Source organism: Takifugu rubripes, chromosome 21, assembly GCF_901000725.2.
Source record: "Takifugu rubripes chromosome 21, fTakRub1.2, whole genome shotgun sequence".
Classification (NCBI taxonomy): Eukaryota; Metazoa; Chordata; class Actinopteri; order Tetraodontiformes; family Tetraodontidae; genus Takifugu; species Takifugu rubripes.
In genome coordinates, this window is record NC_042305.1 from 162,388 (window position 1) to 184,658 (window position 22,271).

The window sequence follows — 22,271 nt, forward strand, 5'->3', positions numbered from 1 at the left end:
ATTTTCTTTTAGCTTTCTAATTTAAGGAGTGTTCTGACAACTACCGCTAGGGGGCGGCACTACAGATTTGTTTCGTCCGGACTGCAAACTCTTAAAACGAAGAAGAAATGATGCCGGACACCTGTTGATCATTCCCTGTGCTGTTGCCTTCGCTTTCACTTATTGTCCAGCGGTTTCTTTTGTCTGGACGTTAAAAGGTAAATGTGTTTCCCCGTGTGAAGTGCGCGAGCCGCCGCTTCTACCATGACGCTGCAGTATTTCCTGAGTCGCGGTCTCATCCGGAGCAGCGACGCCGCCGAGGTCAGCTGGTGTCACGGAGTCAACAGCCGCAGCGGGCTGATGGAGGCGCTCTCAGGTAACCATGGCAACACTGCAGGAGACTCACGTTTCAGCACGTGTGCGCCTCCAATCTGTTCTTCTAATCCCAGCAGTTGGCCACTTTTTAGACTTTATGAAACTATAGCTCAGCAGTTTCCCCCTCGTCATAGGGGGGACACTGTCCTCCCCCGTCCTCCCCTCCTCTCTAATGGTAAACAGCAGAGGCCTGAACGTCTGTTGCTACGACAATTTAGTTCTGCTCTTCAGGTTCTGCTCATATGATGGAGGCTGATGTTCTGATGAGAGAGTGTGACCCAAAAGAGCCGATCATGGCGCACCCCCCAGCCCGGGACAGTGACATCACCCTGAAGGAGTGGCTGCAGGAAGTCAAAGAACAGCAAAAGGGAATCAAGCTAGATTTTAAGAGGTTAAACGCAGCGTTCATACACATTTTTACAAAGAGAGCATTAGCTTGTGATGCTAACACTGTGCTATATCTCACCAGCCTGGAGGCCGTGGCTCCGTCTTTGGTTCTTCTGGAGGAGGTGTTGGCTAAGACCAACCTTCCAGTGTGGATCAATGCAGATGTCCTAGCTGGCCCCGGGGGCCACGCGCAGCCCTTGGACCCTCAGGCTTTCCTGTCTGCTGTGAGAGACCTGCCCCCTCATGTGGTGCTGTCTCTGGGGTGGACGACAGGCTGGACTGCTGGGATGGATAACCCAGGTAACAACCGGGCGACGTTATCGGTTTGTCTCTGCAGTCGCTGAATTGTGTAAATCAGAAATATTTAAAAATAGGCTTAATTACTCCATGGAAATCATCAACAGCGAGTGTTTGTAGTTCAGAAATAAAGACACCAAGTTAGATGGAGATGAGCTGGACGCTCCTCAGCCCCCTGGACGTCCGTAGTGGACGCCGTCTCGGGTTAGGGATCGTAGTGGAGGCCTGAGACGGGGGCTGGTGGTGGGCCACACCAGGACCTTGGTGCTGTTGGGTCAGGGTCAGGGTTCTCCATCTGTGTCCTTGAGCACCCTCAGCTACCTCATGTCGTCCATCTCTCACGTGTCCAACCTGGATAAACCCTTCTGTCCTCTGTATTGTCCAAGTCACTACAGGTCCTGCATGTCCTCCTTCCTCCTCCAGGTCTCCTTGTCTCCTTTCCTTGCTTCCTACCTGATCATCTGAGCTGCACCTGTCCACTCACCTGAAGCACTTCCTGTCTCAAGTCCTCCCTGAAAGCCCCACAGCACTCCTCTTCATCTTCCTCCCCACCAGAGTCCTCCTCCTCCCCGGCTACATCTCCCCCCCACCTGCTCACACCTGATGCAGGATGTGGTCCACCTGTGGGCTCCCGCATGTCACCTGTGTTCTGGTGTCTTCTCCTGGACCCTAACCCTGTCCTGACCTCATCTGGCTCCACAACTCTTAGCATCTGTAGCATCACGTGAGCACGTAGCCGGCCAGTCAGCGTGCACGATGATGACGATGATGACGATGATGATGATGAGGGTTGGCTTCTGCTCTGACCCGCCCCAGGTTACAGCTGGGACATGGTGCGTGTGATGGAGGGGGTGTGCAGAGCCCTCCAACACCCCGTCACCTTCCCCGTGCGCGCGGTGCTTCTGGCCCGGTCCGCCCCCCAGCTCAGGTGGTTGCTGCAGCAGTCCCACAGGTATTCAACCACTCCCTGAGGGGGGGGCTCGGGTTGGTTCTGGTGCCACATTAGCCCCGTTCCATGCATGAATAGGTGTGTAGTTAAAGTGTAATGAGCCGCTCTGACGTCACAAAGCTTGTTGCTAGGTTACCCAGCCCGGCCCAGGCCTGACACTCTGGTTCTAGTTTGGATTTTAACAAGGACAGGTCATGTGAAATAATAGCAACTATGTTGTATAATGATAATAAAGCTGATTTAAGGAGGCGGCGATCCCAGTAATAAGCAAGACGAGCCTCATGTAATAAGCTCCCTTCAGTTATTCACATGTTATAAAGCTTTGCCTGAAAACCATTACGGACGCTGTCCCGGGTCACCTGGAGACACGGGTCATGTGGACGGTGGGAGAACACACAGTTGTGGTTGGCACTGAGGTGTGTGTGTGTGTGTTCACAGATACACTCTCACTGTGTGGACGGGCCAGACGGACACGCTGACGCCTCAGGACTTGCTGCCCTATCGACGAGGCTTTGACAGGAGTCGGGTCTATTATGACCTGCCACCGTCTCTGAGGACAGAGCTCAACAGGGGGACGCAGGACGGAGACGTCTAATGTCAACAGGGGGACGCAGGACGGAGACGTCTAATGTCAACAGGGGGACGCAGGACGGAGACGTCTAATGTCAACAGGGGGACGCAGGACGGAGACGTCTAATGTCTCCGTGTCGCGTTCTTGGTCATTTTTATCTGAGCATCAGGGAGCAAAATCCACTTTCCGTTCCCCCTGAAAGAGTCATCCACCCAAAAGTCCATACAGACAGTATCTGTCCCCGTCCTTCTGTCCCCTGTCCATCTGTCCCCTGTCCATCTGTCCCCTGTCCTTCTGTCCCCTGCTCCCAACACACAGTTCTGGGCTACAGAACATTAGGTCCGATCTCATGTTAGAGATCCTACAACTGAGCATGTGAATTAATTATTAAGATTATGGAGGATAAAAGTTACAGTTGAAATGAGCAAAGTCCCCGTGTGTGTGTGTGTATGTGTGTGTGTGTGTGTGGGGGGGGGGGGCTATCCAGCCCGTATGTGGGCGGCTCCACAGCAGGTTTGACTTCTGAGACCTTCAGCTTTCATGTCTCCATCCAGAGCAGGTGAAGGAGCTGCACCAGCTGGCTCTCCTCCCTGGTCCTGGACCAGTTCCTGCTGGTTCCTGCTAGTTCCTGGGCCTTCTCCCTTCAGCTCATGCTCAGTCTGATTGGCTCATGAGTTAATGAACGGCCCTTCCCACAGTTCCAGCAGAAAAAGATCACAGTGCTTGAACGTTGGGACACACGTAGCAGTTTTAATGTCAAAGTCGTGACAAACCGTCTCGGTGAAACAAATGTGTCCACTTTGCTGTCAGCCAGACCCTCGGGGCTGCGACAGGAACCTTCTGTTGAGTCTCTCTGTGCTCCAGCCCAGGTCTCCTCAGTGCTCGATGCTCTCATAGACCTGGAACCTGTACTGGATCCCCTCCTCCTCCTGCAGCTCCTGGGCCACGCCTGGAAACCTGGAGAGGAAGTACATCAGCAGAATTCCAGTCCATCCCATCCCTGCTCTGGCACGGACTCGGTTTCATGGAAGGCCCCATCAGAGCGGAGCTCCAGAGGATGACCTGGACCTACTGTGGCAGCCGGCGGTATCTGGCAGGGTTGATTTCAGGGAGGAACGTGTCGCATTCAAACTGCTTCAGGATCCGCGTGACAAACAGTCTGGTGGTTCCTGTCCCCTCCATCAGCTCCTGGGTAGCCCAACATAACAGATTACACATCTCCAGGAGGCATGTGAGGTTCTAGAGTGGTGGACCTACCTGATAGAGCGAGCTGCCTCCTATCACCCACACCTGGTCGGCCTGCTCGGCCAGCTCCGAGTCCACCAGCCGGAGAGCCGAGGGCAAGTCGCGGGCCAGGTGGTGGGCTCCTGCCGGGGGCTCCCTGGAGGAGAAGTCAGTCCCAACAATCAGCAGGCAGCTTTGAATGTGGGTCAACCATCCGGCCGCTGGTGCCAACTACAGATGCTTGAGCTCAACCTACCCCAGCCCCCCGAGACTCGACTCTAAAAACATCCATTCAGAATTAAATTGAGGAATATGGGCTGTTATTCTGGTCTGGCTGGTTCCCCTGGGCCTGCTGTCCACGACTGGGGCCGGTTTGAGTCCGTCTGCTCCTGGACTCGACACCTACCTGCACCGTCTGCTGAGAACGATGTTGATCCTGTTGGCCAGAGGTCGGTTTCTTTCTGGGATGGAGAACCAGGTCTTTCTGCCCATGATCACCACGTTCTGCTTCCCTGTCGCCAGGCAGATGCACGTGGAATAATTACCAAAACTAAATTCACGAGTCGCTAAATGGGATTAACAGACGGAATTTATCTGATGTTTACTTCATTTTCAATTCAGTTCAATAGAACAAAGACAAAAGAAATAAAAGGGAAAAGACTATATATGTATATTAAACTGGTACACAGTTAAATTACAGCACACGGGAATTTGCCTCGTCCTGATGTAGCCCAATGATGAAGGACCTCCTGCACCGTTCCGTGGTAGTCCAGCCAGCACAGGGTCAGGCCTTGGCTCTGGGTAGTCCAGCCAGCACAGGGTCAGGCCTCGGCTCTGGGTAGTCCAGCCAGCACAGGGTCAGGCCTCGGCTCTGGGTAGTCCAGCCAGCACAGGGTCGGGCCTCGGCTCTGGGTAGTCCAGCCAGCACAGGGTCGGGCCTCGGCTCTGGGTAGTCCAGCCAGCACAGGGTCGGGCCTCGGCTCTGGGTAGTCCAGCCAGCACAGGGTCGGGCCTCGGCTCTGGGTAGTCCAGCCAGCACAGGGTCGGGCCTCGGCTCTGGGTAGTCAAGCCAGCACAGGGTCGGGCCTCGGCTCTGGGTAGTCCAGCCAGCACAGGATCAGGCCTCGGCTCTGGGTAGTCCAGCCAGCACAGGGTCAGGCCTCGGCTCTGGGTAGTCCAGCCAGCACAGGGTCAGGCCTTGGCTCTGGGTAGTCCAGCTAGCACAGGGTCAGGCCTTGGCTCTGGGTAGTCCAGCTAGCACAGGGTCAGGCCTTGGCCCTGGGTAGTCCAGCTAGCACAGGGTCAGGCCTTGGCTCTGGGTAGTCCAGCTAGCACAGGGTCAGGCCTTGGCCCTGGGTAGTCCAGCTAGCACAGGGTCAGGCCTTGGCTCTGGGTAGTCCAGCCAGCACAGGGTCAGGCCTTGGCTCTGGCCTTTCCCTGGGCTGGGACACTTTTCCTAAAATCCACTTGGTTCCTTTGTTTTGTTGGCGTTGATCTGGAGCTGGTTTAGACCGAAGCGCTGGAGCTTCACAGGGCAGGACAGATGGTGCTGAAGACTCGGTGCTGTCAGCCTTCTCCAGTGGGCTCCTCCGCTCCAACGGGCTGGAAGGCACCCTGCAGGGGTCCGACCATGGCTGAGGACTGCGTGACTTTCCAAGGTTCGTTCGCTGCTTCATCTTGGGAAACAGGAGCAGGCAGGAGGTCTCCCATTGGTCTGGAACAATCATCTGTCCAGGCTCAAGGTCCAGGCTCAGCAAGATGCTGAGCAAAGTAATGTTTTTATGTTGTTTTTTTAATGTTTCCCCGGGGCCAGGCCAGGTCCAGGTCAAAGTTTTCTGCACAGTCAGGCTCCAAGATTGAGCAAGACCATAGAAACCAGACCCTTTTAAATGGACCGTTGAATCGAGTGAAAAGACCAACTTTAGACTTGTGGAGACTAAAAAGATCACTCTCACTGATCTTACTTATTACTCTTACCGTTTACAGAAGGAGTCGACGTCATCTTTCGAAAGTGCACGAATTCTTTACTGAAAACAATTATTTAAAAAGGGATGTGAATAGTGTGACAGGAGACAGCGTTCACAGTTTTATCGCCATTTTTCCCCTTACTTGAGTCTGATGGGGTGCCAGGGCAGATCTCCATTCATCCCGATGCCCAGGTCGGGACACACCGCCACGATCGCGTTCACAACCCGCGACATTGTTGTCATGTTTCCCGCGCTTCACTGCGGAAATGACGAGTACTTCCGGTGACGCGGCGCGTTATAATGTCTAACGGCAGCGTTAAGGGAGGTTTAAATTATGAAGAATTAACCAGAAAGACTTTTAAGAAATCAATAGAAGCAACCATCTCACCTGAATGAGTTAAAATGTTTGGTTTACTATTCTAAAACCTTTTTTTTTCTTGGTTATTCATCAACACCCACTTGTGATTTTATATTTGAAAATAGTGTTATTAAATAGTCATTTAAATACATCTGCACAACAGACAAAACATTACGACAAAGATGGACACGCATTTTTATTGCAATGTGCCAAAGAAGAAGAAAGTACAAATCTGAACAGAAACAATAAAGAGAAATCATCTCAGCCGAGCAGCCGTGGCTCGTTGTCAGGGGCAACTCCGACGGTGGATACAGCAGGGGCAGCAGTGGAGCGAGTCGTGGATGAAGAGGTGACAGTCGACACAGAACACACTGAGACACGATGGACAGCTGAACACCTGAGGACGGAAATAGGCAGTTCTATGCTTTTAAAAATACTTTCCCATGTCCTACTACTTCTACAACAACCTTCGGGGGGGGAGTTCCACTCATGTACTCACACTTTTGTCTTTGAGCTCCCCATGACAAGCTTGGCAGGACCTGCAAAGACAGAGCGGAGACTTGAGAGTCTGTCCTTGGCGATGCTAAGGCTAACGGACGACACCCAAAATGTGTCGGTGAAGACTCGTGACATCTGTAGAGACGTGCGTGGTTTTGCGTGTGCCACCGTCACCTCTCTGTTTGGAGATCATCTGCAGGACTCTCTGTAAAGACTTGTAGGGGGAAAAGGTGGTGGAAGGACCTGGCGAGATGGGGGGCCAACACCAGTGTCAAGCCTGCGCATCACACAGAAAGCACAAGTCTGCAGCTTCTGGAGCAGCCAGAATCCTGCTTCACTACAGAGGTGGCGGTCGTCCCTCTTACCACACACTTTACACTCCACAGGAAGCTCCGTGTACTTGGCATGACACTGTGGACAAAAGTATCCCCCCAGAGACAGGTCTGGACCGCTGCTGCTGTCCAGGTGACTAGGAGACACACAGCATCAGTGGCAGACGAGGAGGACGCTGAGGGCTGACACCTTTCCTTACTCACGCCATGCTGAAGGAGGGCTTGGCGTCCTGGTCTGTGAGAGAGGCAACGGTGTGCTGAGGAAACCCTAAACAGACACACAGTGCGTCACTTCTCTCAGAGAAAGAGGCCGGAGCTTTAGTTCTAGCCCCATCTGTGTTATTTGGTACTCTGACCCCCAGATGGGACACAACATAAGCACTGTTGTGGCGGCTCTGCAGTGGGTTTAGAAGCATCTACGGAAACTCACCCATTCGAATCAAAGAGCACTCAGAGGAGGAGCTGGCTGGTGGAGGCTTGACATGCAGCATCAGCAGCTCCTTGAAGTGACTCTCGTCCAGGATGACGTGGTAGGAGCCGCCCGTCTCCCTGGTTAGCACGGTACACACCCGCACCTCTGCTGACAGGCCGATGACTGACACCCTGACCTTCAAAGTCTTCAGGGTCTGACCGGAAAACAAAACCCAGGTTAAAGAAGCTCGGTTCAATTGCATTTAAAAGCAGCCCAACAAGAATTCTCATTTAAAACATTATTCGGCAGCGTGGGATAAATGTTCATTGTTATGCTGATGACACTCAGCTTTATTTATCCATGAAACCAGAGGAGACAGAGAAGTTAGTGAAGCTCCAGACCTGTCTTAAAGACATAAAGTCCTGGATGTCTTCAAATGTCCTCCTCCTTAACCCAGGAAAAACTGAGGTCATGGTGTTTGGTCCTGAACCTCTCAGGGATAGATTAGATCACATGATCACTCTAGATGGTATCTCATTAGCATCTAGTCTCTCTGTGAGGAATCTAGGAGTAACTTTTGATCAAAATCTCTCCTTCAGCTCACACATTAAATTAGTCTCTAGAAGTGCCTTTTTTCACCTGAGGAACATCTCAAAGATCAGGAAGCTACTGACCCACCATGATGCTGAAGTTAGTCCAGCATTTGTTACTTCCAGGCTGGACTACTGTAACTCCTTATTATCAGGGTGTCCAAACAACTCTTTAAGAAGCCTCCAGCTGATCCAAAATGCTGCAGCCAGAGTTCTGACAGGTATTGACCACAGAGGTCACATGACTCCTGTACTGGCGTCTCTCCCTGTCCAGGTACGGAGGCTGACTCCATCGCTACTTTAAGATCAGACTTAAAACCTCCTCTTTGAAAATGCTTATTGTTACTAATTCTGCAGTTCCAGTTACTATCATAGACAGACTGATTATCATACTTAGGGGGTCGTCTAATCGTTAGGTCACATCTTAGCTATGCTGTTATAGGCCGAGGCCGCCGGGGTCCAGAACCATGATCACCTGACAGGCCTCTGTCACCCCACTGGGTCATGGTTTCCTCTCCTTTCCTTTCCTTTCCTTTCCTTTCCTTTCCTTTCCTCTCCTCTCCTCTCCTCTCCTCTCCTCTCCTCTCCTCTCCTCTCCTCTCCTCTCCCCTCCTCTCCCTCTCCTCTCCTTCTACCCTTCTCTCCTCTCCTCTCCTCTCCTTCTCCCTCTCTTTCTCCTCTCCTCTCCTTCTCCTCCTCTCCCGTCCTCTCCTCTCCTTCTCCCCTCCTCTCCTCTCCTTCTCCTCCTCTCCTCTCCTCTCCCCTCCTCTCCCTCTCCTCTCCTTCTCCCCTCCTTCTCCCTCTCCTTCTCCTTCTCCTCTCCCCTCCTTCTCCCTCTCCTTCTCCCTCTCCTCTCCTCTCCTCTCCTTCTCCTCCTCTCCTCTCCTCTCCCTCTCCTCTCCTCTCCTTCTCCCTCTCCTTCTCCCTCTCCTCTCCTTCTCCTCCTCTCCTCTCCTCTCCTCTCCTCTCCTCTCCTCTCCTCTCCTCTCCTCTCCTCTCCTACCTATCCTCTCCTCTCCTCTCCTCTCCTCTCTCTCTACCCAGCCGGCCATCAGCAGGAGGGTCCCCCTACATGAGCCTGGTCCTGCTCCAGGTTTCTTCCTGTTAAAGGGGAGTTTTTCCTGCCACTGTTGCTTGTCTGGGGTCAGGCCCTGGGGTTCTGGAGAGGGTCTAGAGACAATGTTGATTGTAAAAGACGCTATATAAATAAAGATTGATTGATTTGATTTACCTCGATCAGCTCGTAGATGTTGGCTGGGTCACATGTCGTGAGGCTGCTGAGGATTATCAGGAGCTCCCGGCTCGTGTGTCCAGGCATGTGCCTGCACACAAAGACAGGTCCGCCTGACGGATACATTCAACCAAGCAGGAGGGGGTGGGCCTATGGACGGCAGGACCGACCTGAGCGTCTGCACGGCCAGGCTGAGGCAGTTGTACAGGGACGGCTCTCCGACACACACCGTGTCCACAGCTTTCTTCAGGGCAGCACAATGCTTCTTTGGGTTTCCTGCAGGTGACCAGAGGACAGAATCCATCACAGACAGCATTTGTATGTTGGTGGACAAACGGACGAGTGAAGGAGATGATCCAGATGATCGTAGTTAGACTTTATCCAGTTGTGGCTTCTCACCTGACAAGTCGGTCAACTTCTCAGCGCGTTTGTTCTTGGTGGTGATGAGCCCCATCTGAAGACACGGCCAGGAGCATTAGGGTTTAAAGGTCACCCACTTATAAAGTTTTAAACAGTACATGGTGAGAACAGACCTGGCTGATGGGGTTCTGGTCGAAATACTCATCAACAAACGCCTCCAGCAGCTGCACGCGGGGAGGAAAAGCAAAGGGAAGTGCAAACGGAAGAGATAGCAGCCGTACAGCGCGAAGGTTGGGTAACCATGGTTACCTTCAAAGTGGAGGTGAGACGGTTGGGTTTCAGATCCTGGTCCTCCATGCTCCTTGAACAGTCAATCACCACAAAGAGATGACGCATCTAGTGCAGAGACATCCCATAATAACCAAGAAATCTCACGCATATCTGTGTTCTTGTTGTCAGCAACGACACCGTGAAATACAACCCATCCACTGGTGTCAGCCTAGTTCCCTAGGGAGATGGTCTCCAGGAACATTAGGAGCACTCCTGAACTAACTCACCATGCCCAGCCTCACTTGTCCATGGCTCTCTATCAGTCTGTCGAGACAAGGAAGCTGCTGTTGAACGTTGAAGACAACTCATCAGCATGCAGAACATAGATGAGCATACACACCTTCTTTTCTTGGACTGGAACAGGATCTCCTCTACTGTGGCCTTGAGGGAGCCAGACTCGTCCTCCTTCAACACCTCCCTGCAGCGTCCACATCTCAGTCAGGACTCAAAGCACATTTCTCAAGACCAACACTTATTCCTGATTTCACAGCTTTACCATGTCCTCTCATAGCCTCCTTCCCAGCGCTTGGCTCTTTCTGGTTCTTCGTCCATTGTGTCACACCAAAGGTTCCGGTGATGGGAAACCACGACGATCTCGGGCTAAACTGTCTGATGAAGCGAAGACTAATCAGGAAGCCGCATTATTTACGGCTAAATAACATAGATTTAACGACGAGGCCTGTTAAATCGAATCTCTAAACACATTTTTTTAAAGAACAAATGACCATACGCGTCTTGTTTTGCGTGAACGTTATAAGGATTCTCCGGAAATCACAAACCACGCGGTGCGCCGCAATTCTATGTCCGTATGGAAACATGAGCACCAGACAAATGGTCCGCTCACTTCTGCGTACGTCAGCCGCCACAACATCCAGCGTTTTATTTCATTATTTCACCAAGTCTCTTCAGCAAAAAAACCCCAAAACAATCAAACATTTTAATGTTTTCAATTTGGATAACCCTATTCAGCTCTGACCCCTGCCACATTTTTATTTCTATTTTGCATGATCAGTTCTTTTTCTTGCCTATGTATTAATTTTCCTGTTCCAAATTGTCCATTTGTAGATTTGCTATGCTTTTATGTAAATGTAAATTGAACTTCATGTTCCACTCAGAATATGAATAAAGTTTGTTAAATAAATTTCAATCCATTTTAACACAACCAGACATCAGCGACACGAGATCGATTGCACAAACATAATCATGGCACAAATCTAGCTGGAGCAATATTAGTATTTAACATTTACAAAAAGAGGGGACTTGAACAGTTTTAGAAGTGATAAATAAAAATGACTGAAAGCAAAAGAGGCATATTCAAAAAGAAACACAGCAAAGAATATCATTTATTTTAAAATGGGAGAGCAACAGACCAATTTACATGGTTTTAAAGGAATAAAAACAGTATGTACAACAATGGCAATTTAAGTCATTTTAAATTCAGTAATAAAAAATACAATAACTGAGGCTTTAAAATACAGACTTTACACTTTCTAACTTTGAGAAAATAAAAATTCATACACCTAAATATTCCTTAAGAAAAGGGTGGATGGTAAAAAAGGTGCTCCTAAAAAAGGTGCTAACCCTTCAAATTCTTGCTGGTGGACTGATTCCAAGAGGTTGATTAGTGGCAAGTATACATTATACGAGATGCATTATATGAGATAGAAGACTGGAGACAGTTGCCAAAGGTTCAAGGGCGGTGGTCATATTCACTGATCTTCCTCTTGATGTGAGACAGCTTAGCCCGGAGATGTTTACACCTCCTCTTCTTAATCAGGTAATTAGAGGACTATTGAATAAAAGGGAAGATTTCTTCAGAATATTAAACTATAGAGCTCCTTTAACAGACAGAAGAAGTCCACCTCTTACCTTTTTGATGTTCTTCAAGCGGCTGTATTCATCCACAGCATCCTGAGAGCAGAACCACAGTCGTTAATGTCGCTAATGTGGCGACTACAGATGCAATAATGACCACGTCCACTGGGGACATTACAGCCAACATGAGCTCAACCTCATGTGTGTCGGTGCTCATTCAAAGATGGGACCTATGAAGATAACCCAACCCTGAACCCAACCCAGAACCCAACCCTGAACCCAACCCTGAACCCAACCCTGTTGGAGGTCACCTCACCAGGAACTGGGGGCTCCCCTCAGCGTGGGCACTCATCTCTCTGTCCAGCTCCGCCAGCACCTGGTTGATGTTGTCCAGCTCCGCCTGCAGGCTTTTGTACTCCTGATGATCCTGGTCAAATTCTCGTTTGTAGCTCAGACGCTCTTCCTCGTCCACGATGGGAGGAAACGCTCTGCAGATGTTTAAAGGAGCACGTTTGAACTGGACCCGCTCCCCCGCAGGGTTTTTGTTTTCAGTCACTCACACGCTGAAGTCCTCGTCCTCCAGGTCGTCTCCAGACTCCACCCCCGACTCGTAGTCCTTCACCCTGGACTTCATGGCTGTCACAGAACTGCTAATATCAGAGTCTCTGCAAAGACAAATATTTTAGTTCTAACATGAGCTTTACAAGCGCTCCCCTCTCAGTATCTGATCCACCTTGGGCCCTCTCAGTATCTGATCCACCTTGGGCCCTCTCAGCATCTGATCCACCTTGGGCCCTCTCAGCATCTGATCCACCTTGGGCCCTCTCAGCATCTGATCCACCTTGGGCCCTCTCAGCATCTGATCCACCTTGGGCCCTCTCAGTATCTGATCCACCTTGGGCCCTCTCAGCATCTGATCCACCTTGGGCCCTCTCAGCATCTGATCCACCTTGGGCCCTCTCAGTATCTGATCCACCTTGGGCCCTCTCAGTATCTGATCCACCTTGGGCCCTCTCAGAATCTGATCCACCTTGGGCCCTCTCAGTATCTGATCCACCTTGGGCCCTCTCAGAATCTGATCCACCTTGGGCCCTCTCAGCATCTGATCCACCTTGGGCCCTCTCAGCATCTTATCCACCTTGGGCCCTCTCAGCATCTTATCCACCTTGGGCCCTCTCAGTATCTGATCCACCTTGGGCCCTCTCAGTATCTGATCCACCGTGGGCCCTCTCAGTATCTGATCCACCTTGGGCCCTCTCAGCATCTTATCCATCTTGGGCCCTCTCAGTATCTTATCCATCTTGGGCCCTCTCAGTATCTGATCCACCTTGGGCCCTCTCAGTATCTGATCCACCTTGGGCCCTCTCAGTATCTGATCCCCCTTGGGCCCTCTCAGTATCTGATCCCCCTTGGGCCCTCTCAGTATCTGATCCACCTTGGGCCCTCTCAGCATCTGATCCACCTTGGGCCCTCTCAGTATCTGATCCCCCTTGGGCCCTCTCAGTATCTGATCCCCCTTGGGCCCTCTCAGTATCTGATCCACCTTGGGCCCTCTCAGCATCTTATCCACCTTGGGCCCTCTCAGCATCTGATCCACCTTGGGCCCTCTCAGCATCTTATCCACCTTGGGCCCCTCTCAGTATCTGATCCCCCTTGGGCCCTCTCAGCATCTGATCCACCTTGGGCCCTCTCAGTATCTGATCCACCTTGGGCCCTCTCAGCATCTTATCCACCTTGGACTCTTTCAGTTCTTGCTGGAACCGTGTGTAAATGTGGACGAATTCACGTCCTGCTGACCGAGGACAGTCGCTTCTGTCCACAGGCGTGTGTGTAAACACAGCATGTACATACCCTGGAAGGTAAAGAGGTCTGCTGTGATCCAGCTGGTCCAGATAGTCCCTGGATCCACCAACTGTGAGATTTGGGTCATTCAGCAGCACGTCCGGTTCCCCAGACACAGTCTTCACCTGAAATGACAAAACCCTCTCAAGGTTTGGCAAGACGCAGGGTGTGTGGAGTGTGTATGCCAGGGTCAGGGGTCAGGGGCCAGGGTCAGGGGCCAGGGTTAGGTGCCAGGGTCAGGTGGCAGGGTTAGGGTTAGGGGCCAGGGTGAGGGGCCAGGGTCAGGGGCCTGGGTCAGGGGCCTGGGTTAGGTGCCAGGGCTAGGTGCCAGGGCTAGGTGCCAGGGTTAGGGGCCACAGTGAGGTGCCAGGGTTTGGGACCAGGGTCAGGTGCCAGGGTCAGGTGCCAGGGTTAGGGGCCAGGGTTAGGGGCCAGGGTTAGGGGCCAGGGTTAGGGGCCAGGGCTAGGGGCCAGGGCTAGGGGCCAGGGTTAGGGGCCAGGGGCCAGGGTGAGGTCCGTGGCCTCAGTGGAAGCACATTCCTGACATTCAGCTACTTTCCAGTTGCATCTGCAACAAAGGGCCTTTTCTAGACGAGGCCTGACCCAGTTTGTGTGGGGAAACTTGTTCTCTCTGCATCATGTGTCCCAACATTCTGGGACCTTCGGCAGGTTTGACCGGTTCATCCACTTCTTCCCGCATGTCTGAATCTCACTGAAACTATTAGAAGCATCAACAGGAAGCAAACAGGCGCTCGGACGCCACAAACTGAAACCAGTTTCTGATGTGCGGGTAAATGCTGGGCAACCAAAGTTGGCAGAGGTTGGACCCCATCAGTGGTCAGGGTCAGGGTCAGGGTCAGGGTTAGCATTCCATTCAGAGACGGAGCTCCTTCACACACGTTTACGTTCATGCTCCCGTAGTGGCAGAACCTCTGTTAGCTGCAATAACAGAGGCCACACCTAGAAACTGTGAGTGAAACCACATCCTCATCGCTGTTGTCTCAGTGATTGTGTGTGTGTGTGTGTGTGTGTGTGTGCGTGTGTGTGTGTGTGTGTGCGTGTGTGTACATTTCTCTTTAACATTAAAACTCCCCATAACGCAAAGAGTCTGGACAATTCTCTAAAGGTAGTTTCTCTGTTGTGTCTGTCAGGGCTACAACCTATAGAATCCTATACAATCTTATAGAATCCTGTAGAATCCTATACAATCTTATAGAATCCTATAGAATCCTATACAATCTTAGAGAGTCCTATACAATCTTAGAGAATCCTATAGAAAGCCCCTTCCATCACTATTTCACTGTGGCCTCACAACAATATGATTTCCTGAGTGAACACACTTCCTATAGGTTTCACCATGAGGAAGGAGGAAGGCTCCTCAGAGGCCTTTTAGCCTGGGACGACCACTATGATGATGATGATGATGATTTCAGAACTTTAACTGAGTTACCCAGCTGCTGCTGCTGCTCTCAACAACGTTTCTCTTCCGTGGGAACAGGAGACGCTTCCCAGAGTGGGAACAGGAGATGCTTCCCAGAGTGGGAACGTGAAGGTTCCCAGAGTGGGAACGTGAAGGTTCCCAGAGTGGGAACAGGAGACGCTTCCCAGAGTGGGAACGTGAAGGTTCCCAGAGTGGGAACAGGAGATGCTTCCCAGTGTGGGAACGTGAAGGTTCCCAGAGTGGGAACAGGAGACGCTTCCCAGAGTGGGAACGTGAAGGTTCCCAGAGTGGGAACAGGAGATGCTTCCCAGTGTGGGAACAGGAGATGCTTCCCAGAGTGGGAACAGGAGACGCTTCCCAGTGTGGGAACAGGAGACGCTTCCCAGTGTGGGAACGTGAAGGTTCCCAGAGTGGGAACAGGAGATGCTTCCCAGAGTGGGAACAGGAGACGCTTCCCAGTGTGGGAACAGGAGACGCTTCCCAGTGTGGGAACAGGAGACGCTTCCCAGAGTGGGAACAGGAGACGCTTCCCAGTGTGGGAACAGGAGACGCTTCCCAGTGTGGGAACAGGAGATGCTTCCCAGAGTGGGAACAGGAGACGCTTCCCAGAGTGGGAACAGGAGACGCTTCCCAGTGTGGGAACGTGAAGGTTCCTCTCTCTTGTTTCTCTGAGCTTTTAATTCCATATTTAATATTACTAATAACCAATTAATAACCAATAACTTGAACCTGTTAAATTAACCCGATGAACATCAATATTTGTGCAGTAGAATGAGCACATTTAATGTTCCCATGTGCACCTGTTCCACTCAGCCTTCCAGGGATTAAAGACTCACCCACTCACTCACCCGCCCGCTCACCCACCCACACACTCACCCACCCACACACTCACTCACCCACCCACTCACCCCGCCCACTCACTCACCCACTCACCCACTCACCCACCCACTCACCCACTCGTCGACGCTGTGGCGTGGACCGTCACTGATGACCTTCACCTCCTCCCATAAGATGCGCTCCTGGCCCCAGCGTCTGATCTTAGAGCGAGTCTTGACTGCAAACACCAGCAGGATGATGAGGGCCACGAACACCAGGAAGCCCAGGACGATGGCTATGGCCTGTTGGGGGTCAACGAGGGGTCGATGAAGGGAAAATGTGGCGTCTCCCAGAACAGGACAACTATATACACACATACAGCCCACTAACCTAACAGCTAACCTAACAGCTGACCCCACAGCTAATCTAACAGCTGACCCCACAGCTAATCTAACAGCTGACCCCACAGCTAATCTAACAGCTGACCCCACAGCTAATCTAACAGCTGACCCAACAGCTAATCTAACATCTGACCTAACAGCTAATCTAACAGCTGACCCCACAGCTAATCTAACAGCTGACCCAACAGCTAATCTAACAGCTGACCCAACAGCTAATCTAACATCTGACCCCACAGCTAATCTAACAGCTGACCCCACAGCTAATCTAACAGCTGACCCAACAGCTAATCTAACATCTGACCTAACAGCTAATCTAACAGCTGACCCAACAGCTAATCTAACAGCTGACCCAACAGCTAACCCAACAGCTAATCTAACAGCTAATCTAACAGCTAATCTAACAGCTAATCTAACAGCTAATCTAACAGCTAATCTAACAGCTAATCTAACAGCTGGACTAACAGCTGGACTAACAGCTAACCCAACAGCTAATCTAACAGCTGACCCAACAGCTAATCTAACAGCTAATCTAACATCTGACCCAACAGCTAATCTAACAGCTAATCTAACAGCTAATCTAACAGCTAATCTAACAGCTAATCTAACAGCTAATCTAACAGCTGGACTAACAGCTGGACTAACAGCTGGACTAACAGCTGGACGGTGAAAGCAGGCCCGCTCATGTAGTGGACCTCTGGGCCACTGGTTCTCCATACCTCCTGGGGCTCCACCACGCAGTAATGGTACAGGTACTGGTTGAGGAAGATGCCCTGGGCCTGCGTCTGGGTCTGGTACTGTGCACACAGCTGTCGGATCTGGTTGTAATAAATGGAGCCGGTGGACTGAGCGGTTGGATTCACCGCGACCAGGTACACGATAGTGGCAATGATCATGAGGAAAGCCAAGATGGCGGCGATGATGATGGTTGCGAGGTAGAACTTTGGTGAGCGAGCAGCATTTTGCCTTGAAACGACCAGCACGAATATGATGAGCACAGCGATGAAAGTGATGGCAGCAATGGCAATGATGAAGCCTTTTCCAGCCTTGGGATCCATCTGTGCTCCTCCGTAGCCATAGCTGCTGCCCCCACCAACGCCTCCTCCATAGCCGCCGCCCCCGTAGGACCCCCCGTAGGACCCCCCGTAGGAGCCCCCGTAGGAGCCGCCGTAACCAGGTAATATGCCGGTCCCACCCCCCAGACCCATGAGGCTCATATCGTAGTCCCAGGCCAGTGTGGAGGCAACGCAGGCAAACACGGCTACACACATGATGATGATGATGATGCACAATATCTTCATCACACCGGGAGGAGAGGTCCAGCGGTAGAAGTGAAGCATCTGGTCTCCAGGGTAGTAGGCGAAGGCTGGGTTGGACATGAGCTCGCTGTGCCTGTGTCTGCTGCTGTGGCTGCCAAAGAAGAGACGACAGCGCCGAGGTTTAGTCTGAGAACCGTTTTACCCAAGACGCAAACGCTCACGACCTTCTGGCAACGCGTCAGGACGCCGACAGCAAACTCACTTCCTGCTTCCATTCGATTGGTGGTTGTGTCTGTGGCCCGGCATCTTCAACGGCAACTCAAACTGGGGGGGGAGGAGAGTGATCAGCAGCCAGAATAAAGACACGAGCACCTGGACACGCACACGCCGGTGCACGTAGGTGCACGTAGGTGCACGCTGGTGCGACAGGAACCAGCCCAGAGGGAGTTTACAGCCAACAGCAGGTGACAGACAGAACAACAACAACAACAACAATGCTGAAAGAGATTCCAGCTGGTGTTTGGATGGAGGGATGAGGGAGACATGAGGGAGGGGTGATGATGGATGATGGAGGGATGAGGGAGGGATGATGGAGGGATGAGGGAGACATGAGGGAGGGGTGAGGGAGGGATGAGGGAGGGATGATGGAGGGATGAGGGAGGGATGAGGGAGGGATGATGGAGGGATGAGGGAGACATGAGGGAGGGGTGATGGATGGATGATGGAGGGATGAGGGAGGGATGATGGATGGATGAGGGAGGGATGATGGAGGGATGAGGGAGGGATGATGGAGGGATGAAGGAGGGATGAGGGAGACATGAGGGAGGGGTGATGGATGGATGAGGGAGGGATGATGGAGGGATGAGGGAGGGATGATGGAGACATGAGGGAAGGATGACAGATACACAAGAAGTGACCTGGTGGTTCCATCCCACTAACAGATGAGATGATTGAAAGAAGAAAACGTTGATTCATTATAACCATTTTATCAGCAGTTCTAGTCAGGAAAAGAGGTGAAAGGAAGGAGGATGAGGAGGAGGAAGATGAGGAAGACGATGAGGAGGAGGAAGATGAGAAGGAGGAAGAGGAGGAGGGAGAGGACGAGGAGGATGAGGAGGAGGAAGAGGAGGGAGAGGATGAGGAGGATGAGGAAGATGAGGATGAGGAGGAAGATGAGGAAGATGAGGAGGATGAGGAGGAAGAGGATGAGGAGGAGGAAGAGGAGGATGAGGAGGAAGATGAGGAAGATGAGGAGGATGAGGAGGAAGAGGATGAGGAGGAGGAGGATGAGGAGGAAGATGAGGAAGATGAGGAGGATGAGGAGGAAGAGAAGGAAGAGGATGAGGAGGAAGAGCTGCAACAGAAAGTAAAGATTCAAGATTCAAAGATCGTTAGCTTTGCTCAATAAATTTGCATGATGTAAAACTCTAATTAGCACTAATAATTGGTTCGACCCTCTTTAAGGACTTCCTGACCTCTGTCCCCCCCCAGGCTCAGGGGTCAGAGGTCAGCGTCCCCCCTCTGTGTGGGAAGTGCAGCAGCACCGACTGTCACAGCACTTTCAAGTGTTGACCATCAACAAGGACGGTCCTGTTCCTGATGGGGGGTGGAGACACGCGGACGGTCTGGACCTGATGGGGGGGTGGAGACCCGCGGACGGTCGGGTCCTGATGGAGGGTGGAGACCCGCGGACGGTCGGGTCCTGATGGGGGGTGGAGACCCGCGGACGGTCGGGTCCTGATGGAGGGTGGAGACCCGCGGACGGTCTGGACCTGATGGGGGGCGGAGACACGCGGACGGTCGGGTCCTGATGGAGGGTGGAGACCCGCGGACGGTCCTGATGGGGGGTGGAGACCCGCGGACGGTCTGGACCTGATGGGGGGCGGAGACACGCGGACGGTCTGGACCTGATGGGGGGTGGAGACACGCGGACGGTCCTGATGGGGGGTGGAGACACGCGGACAGTCTGGACCTGATGGGGGGTGGAGACCCACGGACGGTCGGGTCCTGATGGAGGGTGGAGACCCGCGGACGGTCTGGACCTGATGGGGGGTGGAGACCCGCGGACGGTCGGGTCCTGATGGAAGGTGGAGACCCGCGGACGGTCTGGACCTGATGGGGGGTGGAGACACGCGGACGGTCGGGACCTGATGGGGGGTGGAGACCCGCGGACGGTCCTGATGGGGGGTGGAGACACGCGGACGGTCGGGACCTGATGGGGGGTGGAGACCCGCGGATGGTCGGGACCTGATGGGGGTGGAGACACGCGGACGGTCGGGACCTGATGGGGGGTGGAGACACGCGGACGGTCGGGACCTGATGGGGGTGGAGACACGCGGACGGTCGGGACCTGATGGGGGTGGAGACACGCGGACGGTCGGGTCCTGATGGAGGGTGGAGACCCGCGGACGGTCCTGATGGGGGGTGGAGACATGCGGACGGTCCTGATGGGGGGTGGAGACACGCGGACGGTCGGGACCTGATGGGGGGTGGAGACACGCGGACGGTCGGGACCTGATGGGGGGTGGAGACACGCGGACGGTCTGGACCGGATCGCGCATGTCTCCAGGCATTGGGAGCTGATGAGGACAGGTGATCGGAGGGAAAGTGTTCCACCTGTACATCAAAGCTCACCGATACCAACCGGCGGAGGTGCGAACAGCTGTTTACATTAATGAAACAGCTTCTCCCGTATGTTTCCGGTCGCGCGGGTAAATCCAGTCGCAACATGAAAGTGTCCGTTTCACCTGTGCACGAGGGTGACTAAAGAGGATGTGAAGGAAGGAGCAGGTTAAAGCTGGAGAACGTCTGTGTTTGACCTACCTGAACACTGACGAACGCACCTGTGACTCCTCAGCTCAACGACGCTCACGCACTGAGCGCGCGACCTCGGCTACAGCGTCAACAACACAATGGGGCACGCCCACAGGTGTGTGCTCGTCACGTGACCCTTCCCAGGTCAGACAGGACGAACCAACCGGTCACATCCAGAAGCCCGCAAGCTGGTTTCAGTTGGCATACCCCCACGCCTCTGTCACGCGCACGCGCTCACACATGCACACACGACAGAAAATAGATGAATGAGCTAAAGCCATATTTGAGTTTGTTTTTAATTCTATCTTTTCAAATGTTCTAGTAGAACCTGTGACCTTTACATCCAAAGAGACCAGCTCCAGCACATAGAACCTGACACCAAGAGTATTTAGAAGAGAGCACCTCAGCAGGAGAACCAGTTCTCCCAGTCGGACAAGCCCACTGGTGACGCCGCTCTGCTCCTGCTGCTCTGTTGGACTATAAATAAAGATTGAGATTGACTAGATAGGTTCACAGGTGTGTTCAAAACATCAGGAGGGGAGAGGAGCAGCCATTCAGGCCCCGATACAGGAACAGATGCTAATGCTGCTGCTGCTGCTGCTGCTGCTGCTACTGCTACTGCTGCTGCTGCTACTACTGCTGCTGCTGCTGCTGCTACTGCTACTGCTGCTGCTGCTGCTGCTGCTACTGCTGCTGCTACTGCTGCTGCTGCTGCTGCTGCTGCTGCTGCTGCTGCTGCTACTGCTGCTGCTACTGCTGCTGCTGCTGCTGCTGCTGCTACTGCTGCTGCTGCTGCTGCTGCTGCTACTGCTGCTGCTGCTGCTGCTACTGCTACTACTGCTACTACTACTGCTGCTGCTGCTGCTGCTACTGCTACTACTAGCTGCTAGCTGCTGCTGCTACTACTGCTAGCTGCTACTGCTACTGCTGCTGCTGCTGCTACTGCTACTGCTGCTGCTGCTGCTGCTGCTGCTGCTACTGCTGCTGCTACTGCTGCTGCTGCTACTACTGCTACTACTGCTGCTGCTGCTGCTGCTGCTGCTACTGCTGCTGCTGCTGCTGCTGCTGCTACTGCTGCTGCTGCTACTGCTGCTGCTGCTACTGCTACTGCTACTGCTGCTGCTGCTACTAGCTACTGCTGCTGCTGCTGCTGCTGCTACTGCTGCTGCTACTGCTGCTGCTGCTACTACTGCTGCTGCTGCTACTGCTGCTGCTGCTGCTGCTGCTACTGCTACTGCTGCTGCTGCTGCTGCTGCTACTGCTGCTGCTACTGCTGCTGCTACTGCTGCTGCTGCTGCTGCTACTGCTGCTGCTGCTACTACTGCTGCTGCTACTGCTGCTGCTGCTACTACTGCTGCTGCTGCTGCTGCTACTGCTGCTGCTGCTGCTACTGCTGCTGCTGCTACTGCTGCTGCTGCTACTGCTACTGCTGCTGCTGTTGCTGCTGCTGCTGCTGCTACTGCTGCTGCTGCTGCTGCTGCTACTGCTGCTACTGCTACTACTGCTGCTGCTGTAGCTGCTGCTACTGCTACTGCTGCTGCTGCTGTTGCTACTGCTGCTGCTGCTGCTGCTACTGCTGCTGCTGCTACTGCTACTGCTGTTGCTGCTGCTGCTGCTGCTACTGCTGCTGCTGCTGCTGCTGCTACTGCTGCTACTGCTACTACTGCTGCTGCTGTAGCTGCTGCTACTGCTACTGCTGCTGCTGCTGTTGCTACTGCTGTTGCTGCTGCTGCTACTACTGCTGCTGCTACTGCTACTGCTGCTGCTACTACTGCTACTACTACTGCTACTGCTGCTGCTGCTGCTACTACTGCTACTGCTGCTACTGCTGCTGCTGCTGCTACTACTACTGCTGCTGCTGCTACTACTGCTGCTGCTACTGCTGCTGCTGCTGCTGCTACTGCTGCTGCTGCTGCTACTGCTGCTGCTGCTGCTACTGCTGCTGCTAATGCTACTACTGCTGCTGCTGCTAATGCTACTACTGCTGCTGCTGCTGCTGCTGCTACTGCTGCTGCTACTGCTGCTA

At 52.9% G+C, this 22,271-nt stretch overlaps 4 protein-coding genes across 6 annotated transcripts; 1 reads left to right on the forward strand and 3 right to left on the reverse strand.

The window, feature by feature from the left end:
* The first annotated feature begins 69 nt into the window (after positions 1-69).
* LOC115247570 (protein FAM151B-like) lies at positions 70-2,987 on the forward strand. Of its 3 annotated transcripts, none has more exons than XM_029829676.1 (6): positions 70-355; positions 586-745; positions 824-1,041; positions 1,594-1,762; positions 1,855-1,990; positions 2,426-2,987. In XM_029829676.1, the coding sequence occupies exons 1-6, from the start codon at positions 244-246 to the stop codon at positions 2,501-2,503; spliced, it is 873 nt and encodes a 290-aa protein (XP_029685536.1). In that variant the 5' UTR covers positions 70-243; the 3' UTR covers positions 2,504-2,987. The 3 variants fall into 3 exon arrangements, with proteins under 3 accessions (XP_029685536.1, XP_029685539.1, XP_029685537.1); XM_029829679.1 differs by lacking the exon at positions 1,594-1,762 and having other exon boundaries at positions 71-355; positions 2,426-2,567; positions 2,602-2,987; XM_029829677.1 differs by lacking the exon at positions 1,594-1,762 and having other exon boundaries at positions 72-355.
* Positions 2,988-3,284: 297 nt separating this feature from the next.
* LOC101069927 (dihydrofolate reductase-like) lies at positions 3,285-6,049 on the reverse strand. Its single transcript, XM_003976068.3, has 6 exons — positions 5,892-6,049; positions 5,760-5,809; positions 4,189-4,294; positions 3,816-3,939; positions 3,631-3,746; positions 3,285-3,515 (listed from the first exon to the last, which is right to left on the reverse strand). The coding sequence occupies exons 1-6, from the start codon at positions 5,990-5,992 to the stop codon at positions 3,434-3,436; spliced, it is 579 nt and encodes a 192-aa protein (XP_003976117.2). The 5' UTR covers positions 5,993-6,049; the 3' UTR covers positions 3,285-3,433.
* Positions 6,050-6,280: 231 nt separating this feature from the next.
* Positions 6,281-10,684, reverse strand: LOC115247568 (general transcription factor IIH subunit 2-like). The gene is made up of 14 exons (XM_029829672.1): positions 10,357-10,684; positions 10,201-10,278; positions 10,088-10,124; positions 9,840-9,926; positions 9,704-9,754; positions 9,570-9,624; positions 9,341-9,446; positions 9,171-9,261; positions 7,368-7,563; positions 7,142-7,205; positions 6,971-7,074; positions 6,780-6,882; positions 6,607-6,646; positions 6,281-6,504 (listed from the first exon to the last, which is right to left on the reverse strand). The coding sequence occupies exons 1-14, from the start codon at positions 10,410-10,412 to the stop codon at positions 6,394-6,396; spliced, it is 1,179 nt and encodes a 392-aa protein (XP_029685532.1). The 5' UTR covers positions 10,413-10,684; the 3' UTR covers positions 6,281-6,393.
* A 491-nt stretch (positions 10,685-11,175) lies between these two features.
* Positions 11,176-20,353, reverse strand: LOC101071307 (occludin-like). Its single transcript, XM_029829671.1, has 9 exons — positions 20,255-20,353; positions 17,694-17,755; positions 16,892-17,582; positions 15,912-16,076; positions 13,527-13,642; positions 12,236-12,340; positions 11,992-12,163; positions 11,730-11,771; positions 11,176-11,649 (listed from the first exon to the last, which is right to left on the reverse strand). The coding sequence occupies exons 2-9, from the start codon at positions 17,735-17,737 to the stop codon at positions 11,551-11,553; spliced, it is 1,434 nt and encodes a 477-aa protein (XP_029685531.1). The 5' UTR covers positions 17,738-17,755; positions 20,255-20,353; the 3' UTR covers positions 11,176-11,550.
* Between the last annotated feature and the right edge of the window lie 1,918 nt (positions 20,354-22,271).

Coding starts and splice junctions, on each gene's coding strand:
- LOC115247570 (XM_029829676.1), top strand. CDS start 244: ATGACGCTGCAGTATTTCCTGAGTCGCGGTCTCATCCGGAGCAGCGAC. Junction 356..585: donor GCTGATGGAGGCGCTCTCAG/GTAACCATGGCA, acceptor TCTGCTCTTCAG/GTTCTGCTCATATGATGGAG. Junction 1,763..1,854: donor CTTAGCATCTGTAGCATCAC/GTGAGCACGTAG, acceptor GACCCGCCCCAG/GTTACAGCTGGGACATGGTG.
- LOC101069927 (XM_003976068.3), bottom strand. CDS start 5,992: ATGACAACAATGTCGCGGGTTGTGAACGCGATCGTGGCGGTGTGTCCC. Junction 4,295..5,759: donor GTCGACTCCTTCTGTAAACG/GTAAGAGTAATA, acceptor GCCTGGCGACAG/GGAAGCAGAACGTGGTGATC. Junction 3,940..4,188: donor GTTCTCAGCAGACGGTGCAG/GTAGGTGTCGAG, acceptor CTTCTCCTCCAG/GGAGCCCCCGGCAGGAGCCC.
- LOC115247568 (XM_029829672.1), bottom strand. CDS start 10,412: ATGGACGAAGAACCAGAAAGAGCCAAGCGCTGGGAAGGAGGCTATGAG. Junction 10,279..10,356: donor GGAGGCTATGAGAGGACATG/GTAAAGCTGTGA, acceptor TGGACGCTGCAG/GGAGGTGTTGAAGGAGGACG. Junction 9,262..9,340: donor CTGGCCGTGCAGACGCTCAG/GTCGGTCCTGCC, acceptor CTTTGTGTGCAG/GCACATGCCTGGACACACGA.
- LOC101071307 (XM_029829671.1), bottom strand. CDS start 17,737: ATGCCGGGCCACAGACACAACCACCAATCGAATGGAAGCAGGAA. Junction 17,583..17,693: donor CAATCGAATGGAAGCAGGAA/GTGAGTTTGCTG, acceptor CTTCTTTGGCAG/CCACAGCAGCAGACACAGGC. Junction 11,772..11,991: donor AGGGGAGCCCCCAGTTCCTG/GTGAGGTGACCT, acceptor TTCTGCTCTCAG/GATGCTGTGGATGAATACAG.